Source organism: Oryzias latipes, chromosome 14, assembly GCF_002234675.1.
Source record: "Oryzias latipes chromosome 14, ASM223467v1".
Taxonomy (NCBI): domain Eukaryota; kingdom Metazoa; phylum Chordata; class Actinopteri; order Beloniformes; family Adrianichthyidae; genus Oryzias; species Oryzias latipes.
The window spans coordinates 26,331,969-26,352,592 of NC_019872.2; the positions used below are offsets into that span (position 1 = coordinate 26,331,969).

Genomic DNA, 20,624 nt, shown 5'->3' on the forward strand with positions numbered 1-20,624 from the left:
TCTATTGCTTTTTGTCATTTTTCTACAACTTAAACATTTGGAGTTCATCTTTTTCTTAGTCATTCAGAGGGAAAAAAATGTAAATGTTTAAAGAAGTTGCTGCTCTTTGAAGGTTTTCTTCCTAACATATTTTCAGAATATTCAGACTATAAAGGTTTTTAGCAGATCTAGAAGTTTTTCTTTGCATTTTTGAAAAATTCTCTATGCTTTTTCTTCTTTTTAAGCTTCATAAAACGTTGCTTTGATGCTTCCTCTGCTTTTTCCCACAGTTCCTTTCTTAGGTTCTCCAACAAACCCCCTCATTGTTTGTGTTACAGGTTTGTGGCACAGTTTAGTCATATTTTTAAGGACTCTTAGACCTTTTTTAAGCTTTTGAATCTCCTTTTTTTTAGATACCCTTTTAAAAGCGTAGCATTTTCTTTGTTCTGTTTTCAGCACTCACTTTTTGAGAACTGTTGTTGTGTGGGCTCGTTATTGCAGAACCAAAGCATGTCGGCATTCTAATTAAAAAATAAATAAATAAAAGTGATTTAAACAAATATGACACATTTAACAGGCTTGATAACAGACTACTAAATATGTGTAAATAAAAGGGCTTAAATGGTTGTTGCAGTAAATTTAGTGTGACACCCTTGTATAGCATCGACTACCGTTTCATTTGAATAAGATGTAATTGGTCTGAAGCATCTGTTGGGACTTATTCCAGCTCTGTTGAAAAAAAAGCTTCAATTTTGAGAAGTTCAATTAATTTAAGTGTATTTCTTGTTTTCACTTTAGATGTATTGTAGTTAAAGATAATTGATTTTTAACAGTTAAACCTGTTGATACTTGATATTTTCCCAAAATTGTTTGGTTAACCACCTGTGGTTTTTATGCATATATTTCTTTCTTTTAATCCAGGTCAGCACAAACCATGATACCACTACCACCATGCAAACACCATTGGTGCATTATTAGTTGTTCTTGTAGGAACTTGCTGTCTGGTTCCTTAGTCTGTGCACCCATTTTTGTTGATGTTGTTTTGTTTTTTCTGGTCTGTTGTGTTGCTGTGCACACCTGCCATTCACCGATTCCAATGTCTGATTCCAAATTCACCTTCTAATTAACTGTCTCTCCTGGAGGCTCGTCACATTTCCTCATCAGATATGAAGAGGTCAGGCCTGTTTCTTCCATTTCTGAATGATTCCGTGTCTTTATTTTCGTTTAATTACATTTTCTTATCTATAGTAAAAGCTTGTGGTAAAATTTTGTGACATTTAAAAGGAAATGAATTCTGATTTATCTAATATTGGAAAAGATTTTAAATCACTTCCTTTTTTTCTCAAAAGTTATTCTTTTTATTTATAGAGTACATAAATATAATGCCACATGTTAAAAGTGCAATAACTGACATTTTAGTAGCTTAAAACCTTTTTTTTTCTAGTTTTATAGCTTAAAACTTAACATTTTCCAAGCTTCAGGTGAACTAATCAGTTGCCTTTCTCTCATCTGTGTTGATCCTCTTATTGTATCTGACATAATGGGGAATAAAAGCATAAAAAACAAAACAAAAGGTCACCTTTTCTTCAAAGGAAAAAACCCCAAAGAGAATGATGCATGCGAGAGCGCTGTGATGTAACAATAAAGCAACTGTCCGCTGTGTTTTTGCGCCGCTCTTCTTGGTGCCATTGTTCCTGAAACGCAGCACCGCAGCATCCCGCCGCGTTAATCAGGTTGTCGTCCGGGTTTGTCCTTGTTTCTCTTTGAGCCCACACGGCTGTTGTTCGAGTCTCAAAAAAACGCCAACGTGGGAAACGAGTCTTTGCTGACACATTTTCATTTATTCCGCTTTCTTTCTTTCTTTTTATTTTTTTATTTTTTTTAACTTGTCCTGTCCAACGGCTGGGCAGACAGATGAGAGCTGAGGGCCTCTTGTGTTGGACATGTTTTACTTTAACAACAGGGATTATGAATCTTCTGACAAACCAGAGGTATGTCTGAATAAACCCCTTTTGTAATCGAGGCCAAACTTTATTCATTTTAATCATATTTGAAAATCCTTTGTGTTGGACCGGACGGAAAAGGAAAGGAGGGAAGAAGAGAGAGGGATATTAAAGAGGGGGGGATAGGAGGGTGATAATAGAAAGGGGGGGGTAAAACCATGAAGTAGCATAAAGCAACAGGTTTCTGGATGGTTATAATCATAACGGTGAGGTTCACATGTACTACAGGTCTATAAGGGCGGGGCCTGTCCACACACACTCAGATGTTATAAACACACCTATTGGCTCAAGAACTGTTCACATGTCAACATGAACTTAATACATATAATGTTAATATAATGTTCACACATGCATACTTATGCATTCAAACCAACTAGTGTGAAATATATCAGTTCTTTCTGCCGTCAAATATTCATGACAAGTTTTGTTTGAGTAATGCTTGGTTTTATATAATGAACGGATAATTATTGATTTCTCAAATAATTTATTGACTATTATTTAAGCAAACTTGAGGGTGTAAAGCACGTTTGTACACCTAAAGAAGTTGGTAAGTGAAATATAAACAAAGCTTTATTCATTCATTCGTTCGTTCAAATTGGTGTCTTTCCACAACGATTTCACGTTTGTCTAATTGGACTTTCACGCATGTACCACCGATGTGTAACTTGAATTGCATATAAACGGCTCAATATTCACGCACGGTTCATGTTATACATAGATTCACGTGTTGTTTGCGTGGTTTTTTCGTACTTCTTTTTCGTTTTAAAGTGGCTCATTCTTGATACAGCTGTGAAAGGTTCACGTACAGACCACGGCTTTTCTCCCTTTTTTCACGTATATTCACGGAAGACAATCGGTCAACCGTGCAATATGCACAAAATACACGTAGTGGCTGTGTGACACGGCCTTGCAGGATGTACACCCACGCCGTGGTGGAAGCTCATCTCAGTCATGACCCAAAGCTCAAAGATGAGGGAGAGGACATGGAATGATTGACAGACAAAATATTTATTTAAATGAAGTTAATTCAAGGCTATTTAAATCAGGTTTGATATGTAGCATGCTTATTTCTCAAGAGTCCAGGAATGACTCCATTTACCATAAAGGACAGTGAATAATAACAAACATTCCTTTTAGTGTGCAAATGTGTTCCTTAAAATTGAACCCCAATTTGGGAATTTGTGCAAAATCTTGTCAAAAATGTTTGAAAAACGTTCTACAACGGGAAAAAAAGAGATGTATTAAGGAAGCCAGGCACAAGGTAAGATCTAAACAGGAAGTCATGACACTGCTAGAATATACAACAACAAACGTTTACATTTGTCAGATCAGGCTCTTGCGTTTCTTCGCAGATTTGTGTTTTCTAAATTTAAACACAAAAGTTCTCTTTTACCTTCAAGGCAGTTTCCGGTGTAGCACGGGTCAGAAGTTGAGAGTCACAAACATTTGACCTCATTTCATTGGATAAATGTCTATTCTGATGAGAGTTGACGTCTTCTTTAAAAATATTTAGTTTTTAGACATTCAAAGGAAGAAAACTGTTCCCTGCAGAGACCCCACCCCCACCCCTGCAGGCTTTTTTTTGTCATTGAATCTTAATATCCACAGAAGTTTGAATTTAGAAACACTTGATATAATTGAATCATTAGAATTAGAGAGGGACATAGAGAAAAGAGAATGAGACGCAAAAAGGCTTTGGAGCGTGCTTTCACTGCAGATTCTTCAATGGTGTTTTATTGTCTAACAGAAGAGAAATTGCATTGGGAAAACTAGGATTTATTCTGTCTTTATTTGAAGGCAATAATTAATTTTGTTTTAGAAATGGCTCTTTTGCTAAAAATCCATTTTATTTGTAAGAAATCTAGTGACAGGACCTTATCGCATGTTGTAGGGTGTAATGTCACATTTTTGTGCACACACGTGTTTTCCGTGTTCTTTTTTTTTTTGTTCCTTTTAAAGTGTAAAATACATCTTTGGTTTTTGATTTATGATGTGCAAATCAGTTGAGGTAAATACTCGTTTGGGCAGCTTGACTTTTTCCTCAGAACTCATCTCTCTGCACATCTATCATACTTTTTAGTACCTTTGCTGAGTTGCCAAATACGTGGTTCGGGTTCTGGCGCTTACCTGATAATAAACACCTCTGCAAGTCAGCTTAGTTCAGGGTTGAAGTTTTTTTTTTTTTTTTTTGATTCTTTGATTTTCATCGTGTTTTTCTGAACATCAGGTCCCAGTGGGAGCGTTTCAGATTCATGTAATTCAGGTGTTCTAACCAACAGTTTGAAGGTGTAAACGGACACACGATCTTCACTTCAAACACACACATGAGTTTTTCCCTCATCTTCACAGAAGGTTCTGGCTCCAGCATAGCTGCAAATCTATATTGACTCTTTTGAACTGGGCAGACCGTTTTTCTGAATTAAACTTGAGAAAAACGGACTTGAAACGTGCCAACATGTTGGATCGATCAAGGAATTATAGACGCCACTGGTCTGTCTTTAGTTTCACCAATGACCTTGTATTTTAACTGGACGTGTGACGTCAGCCATAGAAAATGCTTTGCTTCCGGTTCCAACCAAATTTAGTCAATTCAGTCGACATTTTTCCACGACATATCCTTCGCCATATTGGAAGCAGACGTCCTCAGCAAGCCGTGATTGGTCCGTCTACATTTCTACGGCAACCATTCTTTCCAATCAGGGGTGAGCACGATAGAAGGCCTCACCTGTACCTCCTACTTTTATTGAGGCCTCTGACTGGTCAGTTTATAGCTTAAATAACTGGCACTACAGCAAATATATCTTAAAATAAAATTAGGATCAGCACGAAGAGGTTGATAGCATTTGTAAACATTTGTAATGTTTTTTTTTTTTTTACAGTTTACATGTTTTGCAGACCTTATGTTTTTTTACACTTTTGCAGCTGTATTTATTTAATATTTAATATTTATTTCTTTATTTAATAAGAATCTCATTTTTGATAATAATTTTTCATAATCATTTTAGTAATATTTTTAATTATCTAATATAAATGTCATTTGTGATGTCCTATATTGATGTTATATTATTTAGATTATTTCTGAATGTCGTGTTGCTGCCACAGATAAATGAAATTTCCCCATTGTGGGATTAATAAAGTCATCTATCTATCTATCTATCTATCTATCTATCTATCTATCTATCTATCTATCTATCTATCTATCTATCTATCTATCTATCTATCTATCTATCTATCTATCTATCTATCTATCTATCTATCTATCTATCTATCTATCTATCTATCTATCTATCTATCTATCTATCTATCTATCTATCTATCTATCTATCTATCTATCTATCTATCTATCTATCTATCTATCTATCTATCTATCTATCTATCTATCTATCTATCTATCTATCTATCTATCTATCTATCTATCTATCTATCTATCTATCTATCTATCTATCTATCTATCTATCTATCTATAGAATGTAGTAGAGTGAAAAAGGCAGCGATGCCCAGTTTAGCTTAGCCTGGTCGGTTTAGTTTAGAAATCAGCTAATATATTTTATAACTGTTTTTCTGTTTTCTACAATTACTGGTGTGAACCCCTTTGAGAAAACTGTGTTGTGATATTGGGCTATATACATTGAATTGAATGACTGAGAAATAGCGGTTTATTTCACTGTAGAAGTCTACGGGATTTCGGCTTTTTGGGACCAGCGGGTACTTCCTGTTTGAAAAGCAAGGTGTTAGAGGTGGTTCAGTCCAGTTCTCATTTACTGTCATTGGTTTCAACACGTGTTATTGTTTAACTTCCTCTTATGTGAAGTTTGAAGTTAATTCAGTTCTTAAAACGTCACATTTTTCTACTTTCAAACAATAGTCAACAACCCCGCCTCCCCTTCCTCTCTCTGTTCCAGGACAGAGCAAAGAGTTTGTGGCTCGCCCACTTCGCAGACTTCAAACTGCATTTTTTTTCCTTTTGCTCCTGATTCACCGAGATTTGAATGGAGTTGAATAAAGAAATGCAATTTTGAGCTTAATGTTCCTTATATCTGTCCTCCATTATCTGAATAATTCCACATAACATGCTAAAAACGCTATTTTCATCGTATTGGGCCTTGAAGGAGTGAAAAGTCCTGCAACAGCTGGGATTCTTTGCAGTAACAGATTTCTTTCTGTCATCTGGACATTAAAATCATTAATTGGGCGTAGAAAGGAAACACTCAGATCAATATCGCTGGAGCAGAACATCCACTGATGTTACAGGAGGAAAGCGTTTAGTTTACATGTTCTGCATGGAGGGGGAAGTGACGGCCATCGGTGTGACACCCTCTTCTCCCGGGCTCTGACTCTCCTTGGCTCAGTACGTTTATTAAAAGCAGTAAAATTCATCTCCTGGTTCCTGCGTTCCTCAGCGTTGACCTTGGCCTCGCAGACTTCATTAACGCCGTTCATGCTGCACGTTAAGACGGAAAACGGGGGCTTTGTCACAATAAGGACGGAAGCACCAGCAATTTATTTTAATGTCTAAATAACACGTTTTCTCATAAATGGGGAATTGGCGTTTAACATTTAGGCATCATTGATACCCTCCCTGTTTTGTTCTCTTTCCTATAAATGCCCAACCGATGTCATGCAAAGATTTCTTCATCTATTTCTGTCCATTTTTGAGGTGCTCTGTGTCTTTGGGGCTTTGAGCTTTCATGGGAGAAAAAAAGGGGAGGAATCCTCAGATCTGAGAGAGTTCAGAGTGCAGAGAGCCCGGAGTTACTGTCAATCACAGCAGAATTTATCAGCCCATCCAAGGGGGATGGAGATGGCTAGGCTTTTATCCTAACCGCATGTTGTCATTCTACATTACAGCTGATGGAATCTGCTTAGGTAGGTGGGCAAACAAGGTTAGGTGAGATGAAAGTGACTACAGATGAGAGAGACAGACAGGATCTGTGAATTTGTCCTCAGTTCTTGCGTAAGCCGGATAAAGGACAGCCAAGATGGAGGCGTTGTAATTCAGAAAGTATGACCCGCCTGCTATTCACATCTGCCTGCATATTTAAAAAAAAAAGTAGAGCACCTTTTGCAGAACAGAATCAGAACAACACAACAGGTCAATTGAAAGCTTCTTTTACCCAGTTAAAAAATGTGGGGGGAAAATGGAATGAAAATGGAAGTTGATGTAAACTTTTTTTTTATTTCCTGTATTCTGTCTTTCTTATCAGTTTAACAAATTTACATTTTTTTCAAAGAAAATCCAAAATATGTATCTTGTATCTGTTTACTGGAGAAGGCAGCAGTTGTGACTGAGATGAGAGGAAAAATGTTTCTCTGCTGTTTTTATAAACTACATTTGAATATTTTGCATCGCACAATTACACCCACGCCAGAAAGAAAGAATAACCATTGAAAGGTTGTGAGCTTAATGATCGTAACCATCCGGAATCAAAGGAAGCAAATGAAAAGCAGACTAAACAAAAAAAAACATCAAACTTCTCTGCTTTTTTAAGAATATTTTTAGGACAAATTGGTTTCCCTTTGATTGTTATGTGTTTTTGCAACAGAAAGAGGGCCATAAAGAAGAAATAAATCCAGTTTGTTTAACATTTTTATTCAAATTAAAAGTTCATCCTGTTACCGAATGTTTACATTTAAACGTGATGGAGACAAAATGCATCTTTATTTAGAAATCAGATACATATTATATCATCATTCTAAAATAAAACAAGAAATACATTTTTTTTCCTTCAAAATAGAGATTTCTTTGTGTTATTTTCCATAGCAACCAAAACAATTTTTGTATCTTTAAGTCTTATAAAAATGTGTGTCAATTTTTGTGTTACCGCATTAAAGTAAATGCTTAAATTTTCCATAGCAACAAGTGTTTTTAGCGACTATGAGGGCATTTTTACATTCTAGCATTAAATAACATGTATTTTCCAGCTTTCATCCCATGTTTTTTGTTAATGTGTAACTGTGGCTCAGGCAGTTGAGCAGGTCGTCCAATGATCGCAGGGTCCGATTCGCTAAGTGCCTTAATTTCTGATAATGCACATTTTGTCGGCCATTATCCCATTTACATCATGCTCAATTACAAAAGAAATAAATATTCAATCAGTTTTTAGTACTTTATTCTTGTTATTTTATTTTCGTTTGGATCGCTTTTTTCATAAAAAGCAGACGTTGTTACGTGGTGCGGCGCGTTGTCACGGTAACATGACATCGACTCTAGAGTGCATCAGTTGAAAGATAGAAATTTCACCTCTTCCCGCTTGTTTTTGTCCAGATGATGAAGCAAAACTTTGTTTTAAAGAAGCCGGCGCAGTGATACAGAACATTTAAGCCACGTGACCGGAACTTCTTTCTTAGTCGTGCATCATCACTGTGGATTATCACTTTTTTAATCCTCAACCAGCAGCCAATCAGAATCGAGTGTTTACCCGGACCATGGTATGAATAAATATATACAGAACAGTTTTATGAGGACCCAAATAATTTCCTAAACCACTTTGTGTTTTTAATACTTGATTTTTAAACCATTTATCTGCAAACAGATATGACAACTGTGGGTAAATGTGACTCAGAGATTTATTTTTGTGTTGTTTTTTTTTCTTCCTTTCTCTCTTCCAGCATTGAAAGACTCCCGCTTTCAGCTGGTGAACTTCTCAGACAACGAGCTGCGGGTGTCACTCTCAAACGTCTCGCTGTCAGACGAGGGTCGATATGTTTGCCAGCTCTACACAGACCCCCCACAGGAAGCCTACGCTGACATCACAGTGCTAAGTACAAAGCAGAGCACACACTCTCAGTGCTGCACACACCCACACTTTTAAAAAAAGATCAGGACCTAAATTAGGTTTCTGACTATAGAAAGTGCTGATTAAAAGGGAAAAACAATGTTTTTTTGTAAAGATTTAGGAATAGAAAGACAGTTTTATTAACCCGGTGTAAATTTCAAGCAAATACAGCATAAAAACATTCTTGCCTAAAGAGGAACAAATATATTTAAAAGAATAAAAAAAAAACATAAAATATTGTTGTGAAGTAAGAAGATGAGCTTTGTAAAAACACTCAATTTAGGCATCAAACCAGCAGCATTTTGACCCGCTCCTGCTTCCCCTGTTGCTGTTAAACCTTCATCTTTCATCTAAAATTATTGAACGATTTGATTAACAGCTTATTTTGAGGTCAATTTTTAGAGTTATTTGGGGTCATCGTTCATTCTCGCCCACGTGTTCCTGATAATATTTCTCTGCTCAACATGTAAAAAATGTAAATTCAAGCTAATTTCCAGCTAATTTGCTGGGTTAAATAAATCTGTCCCCTCGTTAGTTTGTTACTGCGTGAAAGTGTTAACTATCGGGATAATGTCCTCCAAGACACGACTACTCCTAAGTGAGATTTAATCAGGTTACAGAGAATGAGAGTAAACCTCAAGGAGTCATCAGAAATCAGAGGTCGGCTACTATCAATTGTTTCAGTTAGTTCTTTTTTTGACAATATTTGTACAAAGACAAAAATGCTGTCCAAATAAAATCCAGTCTAAGTGATACGTAATTTAATTTTTTACCAATGTCATTTATTGGGACAATGCACACTAATAAACCATCAATCCAGACTGCACTGCAAAAAAAAAAGTAGTCTAAAAATAAAATCTAGAAATTTCCACACAAGCATTCAAAAACGAAAAATGAAGCTAAAAAATGATAAACAACGGAATGTTTTGAGCTTTTATCAGGGTTTTTGAGGGAACTTAAAAAGTCTTAAAAGCGTTGAGATTTAGGCATTTGGAAATAAAGACCTTAAAAATCAATTTGAAGTCTTGAATTTTGATTTGAGCCTTTAAAATGTGCTGTTCTCACATTTCTTGTCAAAAATTAAAATTTTCAACCCAGATTGTTTTGATCAAACATATTAAATAAATCAATCATTATGTACCAATACCCTGAATACCAACCGCCGGTTTAAAAAGACAAGAAAAAGAAAAGCATCTTTCAACAGAAACAACTACAGTTTAGATAATAAAATTAGAATGAATGAATAAAATAGGAATTAGGCTGAGAAAATGGTCTTAAATATTTGTCATCTTAAAAAGATTTAACCTGAATAAACATGTTAAAACCCTTTCTTATGTACGTAATCCTGCTTTGTTTTGATTGCAGTAATAAAAGAATTGGTGACACAAGTGGAAATGCCTCCCTTTAGAACAAAATGTGAACAAAATGAGAATAAAATCTTAGTACAGGTTGGGGCATTGTAAAAAAAAAACTTTAATGAAATTTAAAACCAACAATGCCAATTTAAAGGAAGCTTGGAACGGTTTAGAGTAAAGTTAAAACATCTTAAAACCTGGTATAATAGCTGGAATGTCTAAATAAAAGGTTAAAAAATCTTTGCAAGGATCATATAGTTTGTTGTGTGATATATCTTTCCATCTGTAGTCCCTAGACAGGATAAAACCAGCATCTTGACTTTGCATAATTGTTGTTTTTTTTTTTGCATAATGTTTTTTTTTTTTTTTGCTGTGTTTACCTGGAAATGTTTACGGCAGCTTTGAATCTTCAACAAAAAGACTCTTAAACTGAACATTTTTACCGGACCTTCTTCAAGCTGCAGTTCTTTGTTTTTGCTCAGGGTTCTACTGGGGGAACTGGGTGGGTGGGAGGAGGAACCTGGTGAGGGAGGGGTCCCATCTTTGCATGATTGTCCTGTGTTTTCTGTTTTTAATAGTTTTCATTTTTTATGAACATTTTATCTGCTTCTATGTTAAGCGCTTTGTGTTTTCAACTGAAATGAAAGGCGCCATATAAATAAATTAAGTTTGAGTTTGAGCTAAATGCTGTCGGAAATGTCGCAAAAAAAACTCGATATTCCAACTTCTGCTTCAAGTGAGGTGACAAGACACTTGTGTGTTAACACAACGTTTTGTCTGTGTGCCCTGTTGCAGTTCCTCCCGGCAACCCCATCATCGAAGCCCGAGATGAGGTCCTGAGCGAGGGCAACGAGACAGAGATGACCTGCTCTGCCATGAGCAGCAAGCCCGCCGCCGCCATCAGATGGATGAAGGGAGATAAAGAGCTTCCAGGTATGCAGCAGCCAACTGTCATGACATTTTCTCCCTTCAGCCAATACCTGAGTTAAAATTCATCTCTGCATGTGTGTGGGGCGCCTTGTTGCCGAACGATGTTTAGATAAAGATCTCACGGTTCGCTTCATCCAAAAGACGCTTTGAGACGACATGAAAGTGAAACATGTGGGCATGAAAGCTGGAGTGTGAACAAAAGGACAACACAGCCTTTTAAGTATTTGGATGTCTCACAATATTCTATTTTACATTATTTATTTATGTGAATCAATTCAAAGGAGATCCCATGTGAGGCTACTTTACAGAGGAGCCAAACAACTTTCAAGTTTCATTCCAGTCGTGACCCAATTCAGTCCAGCTGAACTCTGAAGAGTTTAATGTCAGAAATACTGTGTCGGTTTAGAAACATTTCATTAGCTGAGAAAACCTCCGGTTGTTTACCCTGACCCCGGTTCCGTTTTTCATTTGACTCTTTAGGACTCATAAAAAAAACCTAAAAATGTTTCCAACTGTAAAAGAATGGAAGAGAATAAAACAATAGAACCGAACAGATTTTCAGGTAGAGGTGTGATAGTTTGGTGTGTTTTGTGATCACTAGTCAAACATGCTGCTATGGGCAAATGGGGAGGAAATCCGACAGACGATTCAAGTTCAAAAGTCTCAACGTCAAAGTAGCCTTCGTTAGCCAGCGGTACTTCCTGTCTGGAACGCCAGGGGGAGGAGTCACTCAGTTCAGTTCTCCTATAAAGTCAATGATTTTGACGCAAACCAGGAAGTGTCAAATCTTCTTTAATAGACCATGGAGTCTGATCTTGTAAAAGGAATTTGAATTTTTAATACGTTGTTTTGAATTCATTAGAGCTTAAAAATAGTGCGTGTTTTGGGCGTAGCTTCTTTACTTTGTCCTGCCCAAGTTCTGTTTTTTGGAACATTGTTAGTCCGAGCTAACTCCAGTCAATGTGCACGTCCCACTTGAGACTTTACTGACGTTAGATAGTCTGTTTAGTTTTTTGACTATGGTTGACTTGAGTCCCCTATCTGACTTTGACTCCCCAAAACTCAGACAAATGGCAGAAGACGACACTACAGAAACAAACAAGGCCCGTCCCAAGGAAAAGTCATTTAGACGGTTTGGTATCATGGGAACTTTCCCTTCCCAAATGTGCATGTTGCACATGCCATATGCACAGATGCTGGCTTATGAACTGCACTGATTAGCAGGCAGATGGTCCTCCCCCTCTTTAGCCAAGAGGAAGCAGCATCCATGATGTCCAAAAAAAAAGGATTTCAGATTCACAATACCGACCAAACACACACTGTTTTTGGAGTTTGTTTTTCATCTACAGACACTTTTACAGAAGGCATGCAAATGTGTGCTCTTATGTGTGTTTGTTTAGAACTAAAAAGAAACAAACGCCGCATCGCCGCCTTTACATTCTCCCCGTCTAGAGCAGGCTCTGCTTCAGCTTTGAGTGGATTCTTGTAAAACAGTGCAGATCTGCAGAGGTGGCAAAAGCTGCCTGGCACCCTGACAGCTTTCCATGCTTTCATCAAAGGTTGCTGAGCGTTAGAAGCCGATGCCGAGCTCAGGGGTGAACAGGCCGCCTCGGAGTTTAGACAGGGAGCTTTGTACAGACTTTCAAACAAAGGCTCCAATCAGAAGCCGTGTTGAAGGCCCAGAGCACCTTCACCTCTACACTCCAGTGCATTAAACTGCTGCTATTCAGCTCCAACCTGAGTAATCCACCGAGATTAGGTCACAGATTGACTTGTAAAGGGTTTTTACTGTCACAAAATAAGACTAGAGTTCAATCAATCAGTGTTTTTTGCTGACATGTTGACATAAGCTTGTATTGACTGTTGAATAGCCAAAGTTAATCTCTGGTGTTTTCTAAACTGTCAACGTTTAAAAGATTTGATCAAAATAATTTTGGTCGATAAAATCAAGAAATGGGAAACAGAGACGTTCAAACAGTTTATAGGCTCGGTTATCAAAATTCAAGACTTGTAAAGGTTTATTAAGGTCTTTTTTCTGAGAGGATGAACAGTTGAAATTATGAGGTCAAACTAGGATCATCTTAAGACGAAGGAAAAACCTTTAAAACAGTTTTGAATTGAGCTTTAATCACGCTGTTAACTGAAAATTAGAAAAAATAATGGTCAATTTAAAAATGATATAAAGGGCAAAAATTAAACCTAAAACTGTTACCAATTTTTTTTAAAATAATGTACATTTGTTTTTTTTTGTTTTTTTAAATCTTTTTGTTTTTTTTGTTTCTCCCTCTTTGCTTTCAGTTCAGTTTTCAGGTTTTCGCTGCTGAGCTGATCCTATTTTTTCTTGGGGGCGGGGCTTTGAGCTCATTGGCTACCAGGACGTGATTGTTATCCATCATTGTTACATTCCTATGATTCCCAAAGAGCTAACAGTGAGGGGACGTCTTTTCTGAGCCACCCCACTCTGATGTAGGCTACCAAACTTTGGGAGACTATTATCCTTTCTGTGTAAAATGGAAATAATGTTTTTGGTTGTTTTGCTATTTGTTCATTTATCGCAATTTGTAACGTCATCGCAATATTGATCATTAATACCGCAAATCCCAACTTTTCCTCATATTGTGCAGCCCTATAGTTTACTCTGACAGCCTTTAGAATAGCATGATATAGGAACTATAAAGTCGAAAAAGATTCCTATGTTTAGCAGAATTTCTTATTGTTTGGTTTGTTGTTGGTATAGTTGGCTTCCTTGATGGCCCTGCTCTGTTCTCATATTCCGTTCCTTCAGTGCAACAAAAAGAAACACAGGACTGAAAAACATTATAAAGGATACCTGAGCTCTGCCACAAGAGCAGCATTACTTAAACTGCTTTAAGCTTTAGCTCCAAAAAGACTTGTTTCTGATTAAAATTCCAGAGAATTCAAATTAATTACCTTCAGGGATTATCGTACTCTCTTAAATATCACTTAAAGGTTACGGTTGTCATGCTTGCCAATGTAAATCCAACCATCTCTACTAATGTGTGCACACCCTTTATATCACTATTATCTGTCTCCTTCCCGCTGCTCTCACCCTGCTTGTTTAGTGATTTATTGACAGCAGTCCTGACACAGATATCTTCACTTTCCTGGCTAACAATATAGTGAAAGTCATATAAAGTGGAAACCTTGCAGCGCGGCTCGATCCTTTCAGTTCTTTTAAGACTTACCAAAGAGACAGCACTTGGCAGGGCTCTTTATTGACTGACAAGGAGCAAAGCAGCCAATAACCTCAAGAGACAGCCACAGGACCATTTCACATCCTCTGCTCTGAGCTGCATGTTTGGCAAGAAATTTGGCTTTGTCGGAATTCACTCACTACTTCCTCACTATTTAGTGCACTATGAAGAGTGTTCGCCAATTTGTCGGGGTGTCCGAATCGAAAATCCAGTGACCCAGAAATTTCCTAGAAGTCTCTGCGAAGATCAAGTGAGCAATATTTGATGTCTCAGACAAACCTGGATCAGAGAAAATATCCCCAAGGTGTAGACCAGTGTTTTTCAACTTTTTTTGAGCCACGGCACACTTTAACCTTGACAAAAGTCCAGCGGCACACCAGCATCCAAAAATTAAAAAAAAAGGAAAAACTCATAGTTTGTATTGATCTACAGTCCCTCGACAATCTCACTTGCATTTTTATGATAATTGTGGCAGAAAAAGCTGGAAGTTGCAGCTGTTTTTTCTAAAAGATGTAATAAAAGTTAAATTAAAAGATTTAAAAACTGTTTAATGTGTGTTTATTGTGGTTTCAAGACGTTTAACAAATAAGACTCATTGTGCGCTGAGACACTGTCACTTTAACCCAATGCATCATGGGAGATGTAGTGAATAACAGCCGCCGAACGCAGATAGACTCGTTTCTCTGAGCTTCATTGTTTTGTTCTCTTGTTCCACGGTCTGACACCGGATCCCGCGGAAAGCTACACCGTTATAGCTTTAGCCGGTATTTTTGTTGGAACTGAGAGACTTAGTGAACAGAATCGGAACAAGGAGGTGAAGTCTTTAACCACTTCTGATTGGTCAGACTGATGACGTGTGATCAAGCCTCCAAGAATGATTGGTGGAGACAGTTAAAGGGGTGGGACTTTTTCGAATACAGCTGTAGCTGCGGCTGAATCGCGGTACCGTCAGTCTTATCAAAATGTCTTTAATAGAATCAAATAAACACAAAGAAAAAAGTATTTTACGATCTTTTATATTCCTAACTACTCATTGTTTTATCAGGGCCTGTTTGGATGAACACAGAGCTGATATCCTGGAGATGGGAAATGTTTATAGATCAGTTAATGAGGGCAATTTCCCACGGCACACCTGACCATCTCCCACGGTACACTAGTGTGCTCCGGCACACCGGTTGAAAAACACTGTTGTAGATAGACCACCTAAAACTCCCCAGTCAGGTTTCAATTCAAATCAATTCAAATTTATTTATATAGCCCAATATTCCAAAAAAAAGTCAACTCAATGGGCTTCATATCGGTCATTTTAAAAGAACATGAAGTCAGTCATAAAATTCAATAGTTAATAGCTAAACTAAACTAAACAGACTAAGCTACTCTGGGTATCTCTGCCCTTAGACCCTCGTTCTCTGTAAGGAAAAACTCCTTAAAAAAATGTATTCCTGAAAAAAAAAGAAGAAGAAACCTCAGGGGTGTCCACATGAAGGAGGGATCCTCCCCCAGGACGGACAGGCGATACAGCAGAACTCTTCAAAAAGAATTAGCTTATCTAACTCTACAACTACATGTTTGAACAGTCCACCAGATGAGTTTCATCCAGATATAGTTGGGGGACGGCTGGGGGTGCAAGACGACATGGCCAAATGTAGGCATAGAGACGAGCCACAGACAGGGTCCATGGCCAAGTACAGGAGCATGGGCGTGCCGACTGAAATCGGGAGGACAAAACATAATTTGCACTGCAACAAACAAAGGCATGGAGAGCTAAATGATAAAGACTAGAGGAGAGGAGAAGTAGATGAGAATAAAGGACAGACCCTGAGTGCACTAAACTTTCCCCAGCTTCTAACTTCTAGCAGCCTACTAGCGACCAGCTGTTATTGAAATTTAACTCAAACATCTTAATAGCAAGTTGCATGCACTATGGTACTTATACCGGATAGTAATCATAATATTAATGATAGAAAATTTACATTTTTAGGATATCAATATTAAAACAATGTAGTATTAATAATCAGGGGAATGGACCGCTCTGGCCTTATGAAACAAGCTATAATGGTGTGTATAATGGATGTAAACTTCATTACAGTACGTGAGGTAAGGGGGGCAAAAAGTTAAATATTCTCTGATTACTAGCTAGTCTAATTCTCTCCAAAGAGGAATGTTTTAAGCCTAACTTTGAATGTCAGCCTCTCTTCCATGAGCTGGGAGCTTCTTCTTTAATTCTGGGAACCACAAGCAGTTCTGCATTTTGTGAGCTAAGTGTTCTGTTTGGTTGGTAAGGTGCTTTGAGGTCTTATCGGACGTGGTCATACAATGTAAGGCCTTATAGGTTAACAGGAGGATCTTGAACTTGATTCTAGAATCAACTGGGAGCCAATGAAGTGAAACTAACACAGGAGTGATGTGATCTCTTCTGCTAGTTCCTGCTAACAATCTAGTTGCTGCGTTCTGAACAAGCTGAAGACTTCTTAAGGAACTCTTAGGACACGATGCTAACAAAAAGTTTTCACCATCACTTGTACATAAAACATTTCTGATCTTAGCTGTATTGTGCAGGTGAAAAAAATGCAGTTTTACAGGCCTGTGATATGCGAGCTTGAAATGATAAATCTTGGTTTTCCAACAGGGGCAAAGACGAAAGGATTCAAGGACTAAAAACAACCATAAATGTACCAGTTCATAAAGAATCCGGTCGGGACCCCTTTCTGTTCAATGCAACATAAAATGATCTACATTTAAAATGGAAATAAATATACATATGGAGTAATTTTAACCCCTTTTTTTTTTTGCTTCTGTAGCAACATTTTTTCAAATTCTTTTGATAAATCAATGCTGACGGTATATTTATCTCATTTTAAAAATATTTAGCGGTGAGACTGTTCTCCATCGGGCCATTAGTTTTAGTTTTTAGTAGTGATTGGTGTCTCCAAGTCGCATTTTTAACCGCCTTGTATGGTTTTATACATAAAATGCCAAGGACAGAATCTAAGAAAACTGCTTTCACGCCTCCTCTGTCATCTTCCGATGCTGCACTGTGCATCAACCCGGCACTCTTTCCATTTCATTTACCTGTGGAACAGCAGGCGCATGTGCTTTGTTGCACATCATTTGTTTCACTCAAGAAGTACATTGTCTTTGCAGAAAGACATTAATATTTGATGCAACGCTGTTTGAGTGCTCAGATGTCCATCTTTTGAGATTACTTCTCTGCCTTTGCCAGCATTTAGGCACCGGTCAGATTTGGCCCCATGCTGTGCCAAGCGGGGGTCTTTCATTCTGCGTCTATGTTGCACAGATGAATGATGAGTGAGCAGCTGGCTGGCGGTGATAAATTAAACAGAGTCACAGGAAAATTTGCTACAGACGGTCCACTGTTTAAAAACTCTCGTTATCCAACCCGTTGTGTTTTACATTTTGGGTATAAAATGGCCTGCAGGAAGAAATAGCTCACAACTGGAAGAGGAAGGTATCCTTCAAGTACAAAGGTAATTTTTAGGTGGTGACAGATGGCAGAAAAGGAGGGATAGGCAGGAAATAAGATGGTGCCTCATTAATCACCTGAATTACCTCACCGTTTATGCTAATTACACTTTATTCTTAGACACCTTTGGACTTGAAGGACCCATAAGTACTGTGGATCACAAAGTAAATCATTTCCAAAGATTCATACAAAAAAATGAACCAACACACCAGGAATTAGAAGCATAAAAGCTTTTGATTTGAACAGACGTCTTGAGGTTCCTTTTGCAGTTGATTACACTCGTTTAAGGCCTCTAGTGGGATTTATTCATGAAAAACCTGTTCCTTTACACCGGCCACATCCCATGTTTGCTCTTCCAGCATCCAGAAAGACAGTCACCATAGCAATGGAGCCGCCTCAGTGACTGAGCTGCAGTGGAGGCGCCATTAGAAAATGCACGCTGCTGAAATATGAACTGATGGGTCCAAAAGCCATACATTTGCACAGATTCTGTGCCAGCGCTTCTTTTGTTGGACTCTTTCACCTTATTCAAGTACTTGTTTTATTGATGCTACTCTAATGCACTCCTGCAAATGACTGAGAGGAAGCAGGACAAAAGGATAAGAGAAAGTGAATAATCAATCATGCTTTGTGACTGTGATTTGCGGCACTCCAAGCATGCATCCCCAGCCTTTTTTTTTCTTCTAAAGCTGGGAAGAAGCTGTTCTCTTCAGTGTGCCTGAGAATGTATTGTCCGAGTGACATTAAAGAGGAGGCGGACTCCTTGCAAGCATTCGGCTTGGCAACGCCGAGCAAAAAGTGGCCACGTAGTAAATCTGGCTTCGTAAAGCTTAATGAGTGATTCACAGTCTCACAGTAGTACCAGAAGGCAAGCTTTTTTTTATTTTATTTTTATTTTTTGCTGATTCACTTTATCTGAGCATCATCGAGGACACTTCACTTCTGCCATAAATGTACATAAATCCAACAGCAGCTCCTTTTGTCTGGCCCCAGCATTTTAAGCTGTCCTTTCCAGAGGCAGCCTTGAGTACCGAGTTTTCATCCTTTTATGTCGTTAAAGTTAAACTTTGTGGACTGGAAACTCAACAACGGGCGACGCACAGAAAGTACACCTATTATGAGTATTACTTTGCAAAATGTGGAGTCTATGTCTCCTTTACAATAAGCAGATAAAGTCGTTTTAAAACAACTTCTTAAATTTTAGAATTAGAACAAACTGGGTTTAGACATACTGGGCCTTTTTATTGGACGCTCTTATTTCTCTTGTCAGATTTGGTGGTTAGAACAGCAGCTGTGTAATTTCCTGGTGACGCTCCATTAGGTTAGTTTAAACAACAAAGGAAAATGGTTTTCGATCAAAGCTTAATTTAGGGCACAATTAAAAGGTTTAACCACACTAACAAGGTCCTTTCCCTTCTTGTTTTTATGGAAAAGTCTTGGGTTCTTCACAAACACCCCCCTACTAACGCAGCTTCTTACTGACCAAACACACCTGATCAAGGTTATCAGCAGCGAATAAGATAAGTAGGTCAACAAATTATTGTCAACATGAGTTTGTTCACTTTATTAGAGTCTTGGAAGACATCAAAGCCATAAAACACTGGAGGCTATTTATATTGGCTCATGTGCTGCAGGCATAATCCACATGAATCAAGTTTTATACCGATGGTAATTTTTTAAACACAGACGTCCTACATATTATTTAATGTTATTATCATACTGTTGCTGTGAGGATACGTCAGTGGTGTTTTTGGTCGTGTTCTGTCATCTATCATCCAGTCCTGGTTCATGTTAATCCTCCACAGCTGTCCTCATTTCTGTTCATTGTCATTAGTGAGTAGAAGTGTCTGGTTTTCAGTTTGACATTGTCATTATCTGCTTTATCTGCTATTAGTTTCCACGGTTTTTGTCATGTTTAGGTTTGTTTAGGTTTGTACGAAGCCCATCGAGCCAACTGTTGTAGTGAATGTGGGCTATACAAATAAAATTGAATAGAATTGAATTTTTTATTAAATGTTTGCATTTCTGCTTCTAAGCCTAGCTTCCTGCATTGTTGGCTTCTACACCGCCAGTTCCTGACAGCTGTATCCAATGTGGCTCAGGTTCTAGATTAGGAGGCTTTTGTTGTGATTGGAAAGATTTTAATACAGAAGATTGTGAAACTGAATGATGTGGAAATCAGAAAATATTACATTAAACAGATACATTTAGTGTCTGTTGTAAAACAAGATAATGGGTTCAACAGAACACCGGGGGATTTTCCAGCCACATCTTACTCTTGCATCTCTAACAGAAATGAATTAATGGTATTACAAAAAAGAAAAAAGAGAAAAAGAAAAAAACCTTTATTAGAGGCAAAAAGGTCAGGTGATCAAGCACGCCTTGAGGCCATACGAGTGCACGCACCTGCTGTGCATGACTTTAAGGATTAGCATCTAAACCAAAACGAAACATGTCAGTTAAAAAATTGTTGACAACATGAGAAAGGTGAGTTTTAAAACTATGCAGCGCTTAAAAACCAGAGACCAGCCTAGAATCTACAGTTGATGTCGTGTGGAAAATGTTTACACCACAGTAGAGAAGCCAATTATTCACTACGTATAAAAAAAAAATGCTGTAATGTTTTGGTATGAGTCTCCTTAATAATCCATTCGTTAGACATTAACAGGAATTACTAATGTGTTCATAAGCTTTTATTGGACATTCATCAGCATTAATAGATTTACTAAATGTGCGGCCTTTAAAGACATTTTTAGCCTTTGTAAAGCCTTTATGATGTATAAGACGTTTAGTAACATTTGTTGATGTCTTACTTATATCTTACAGGTGTTGTACATTTTATAAATTATAACATTTTATTATCTTTTATTTGTTTTATTAGA

At 37.6% G+C, this 20,624-nt stretch overlaps 1 protein-coding gene across 5 annotated transcripts in view; it reads left to right on the top strand.

The window, feature by feature from the left end:
• LOC101165248 (cell adhesion molecule 1) overlaps positions 1-20,624 on the top strand; it is a 501,577-nt gene that overhangs the window by 375,480 nt on the left and 105,473 nt on the right. For all 5 annotated transcript variants that reach the window (XM_023962565.1, XM_023962567.1, XM_023962566.1 and 2 more), the window contains 2 exons: positions 8,592-8,744; positions 10,909-11,046. In XM_023962565.1, coding sequence (XP_023818333.1) covers positions 8,592-8,744; positions 10,909-11,046 — 291 coding nt within the window. The remainder of the gene's footprint in view (positions 1-8,591; positions 8,745-10,908; positions 11,047-20,624) is intronic.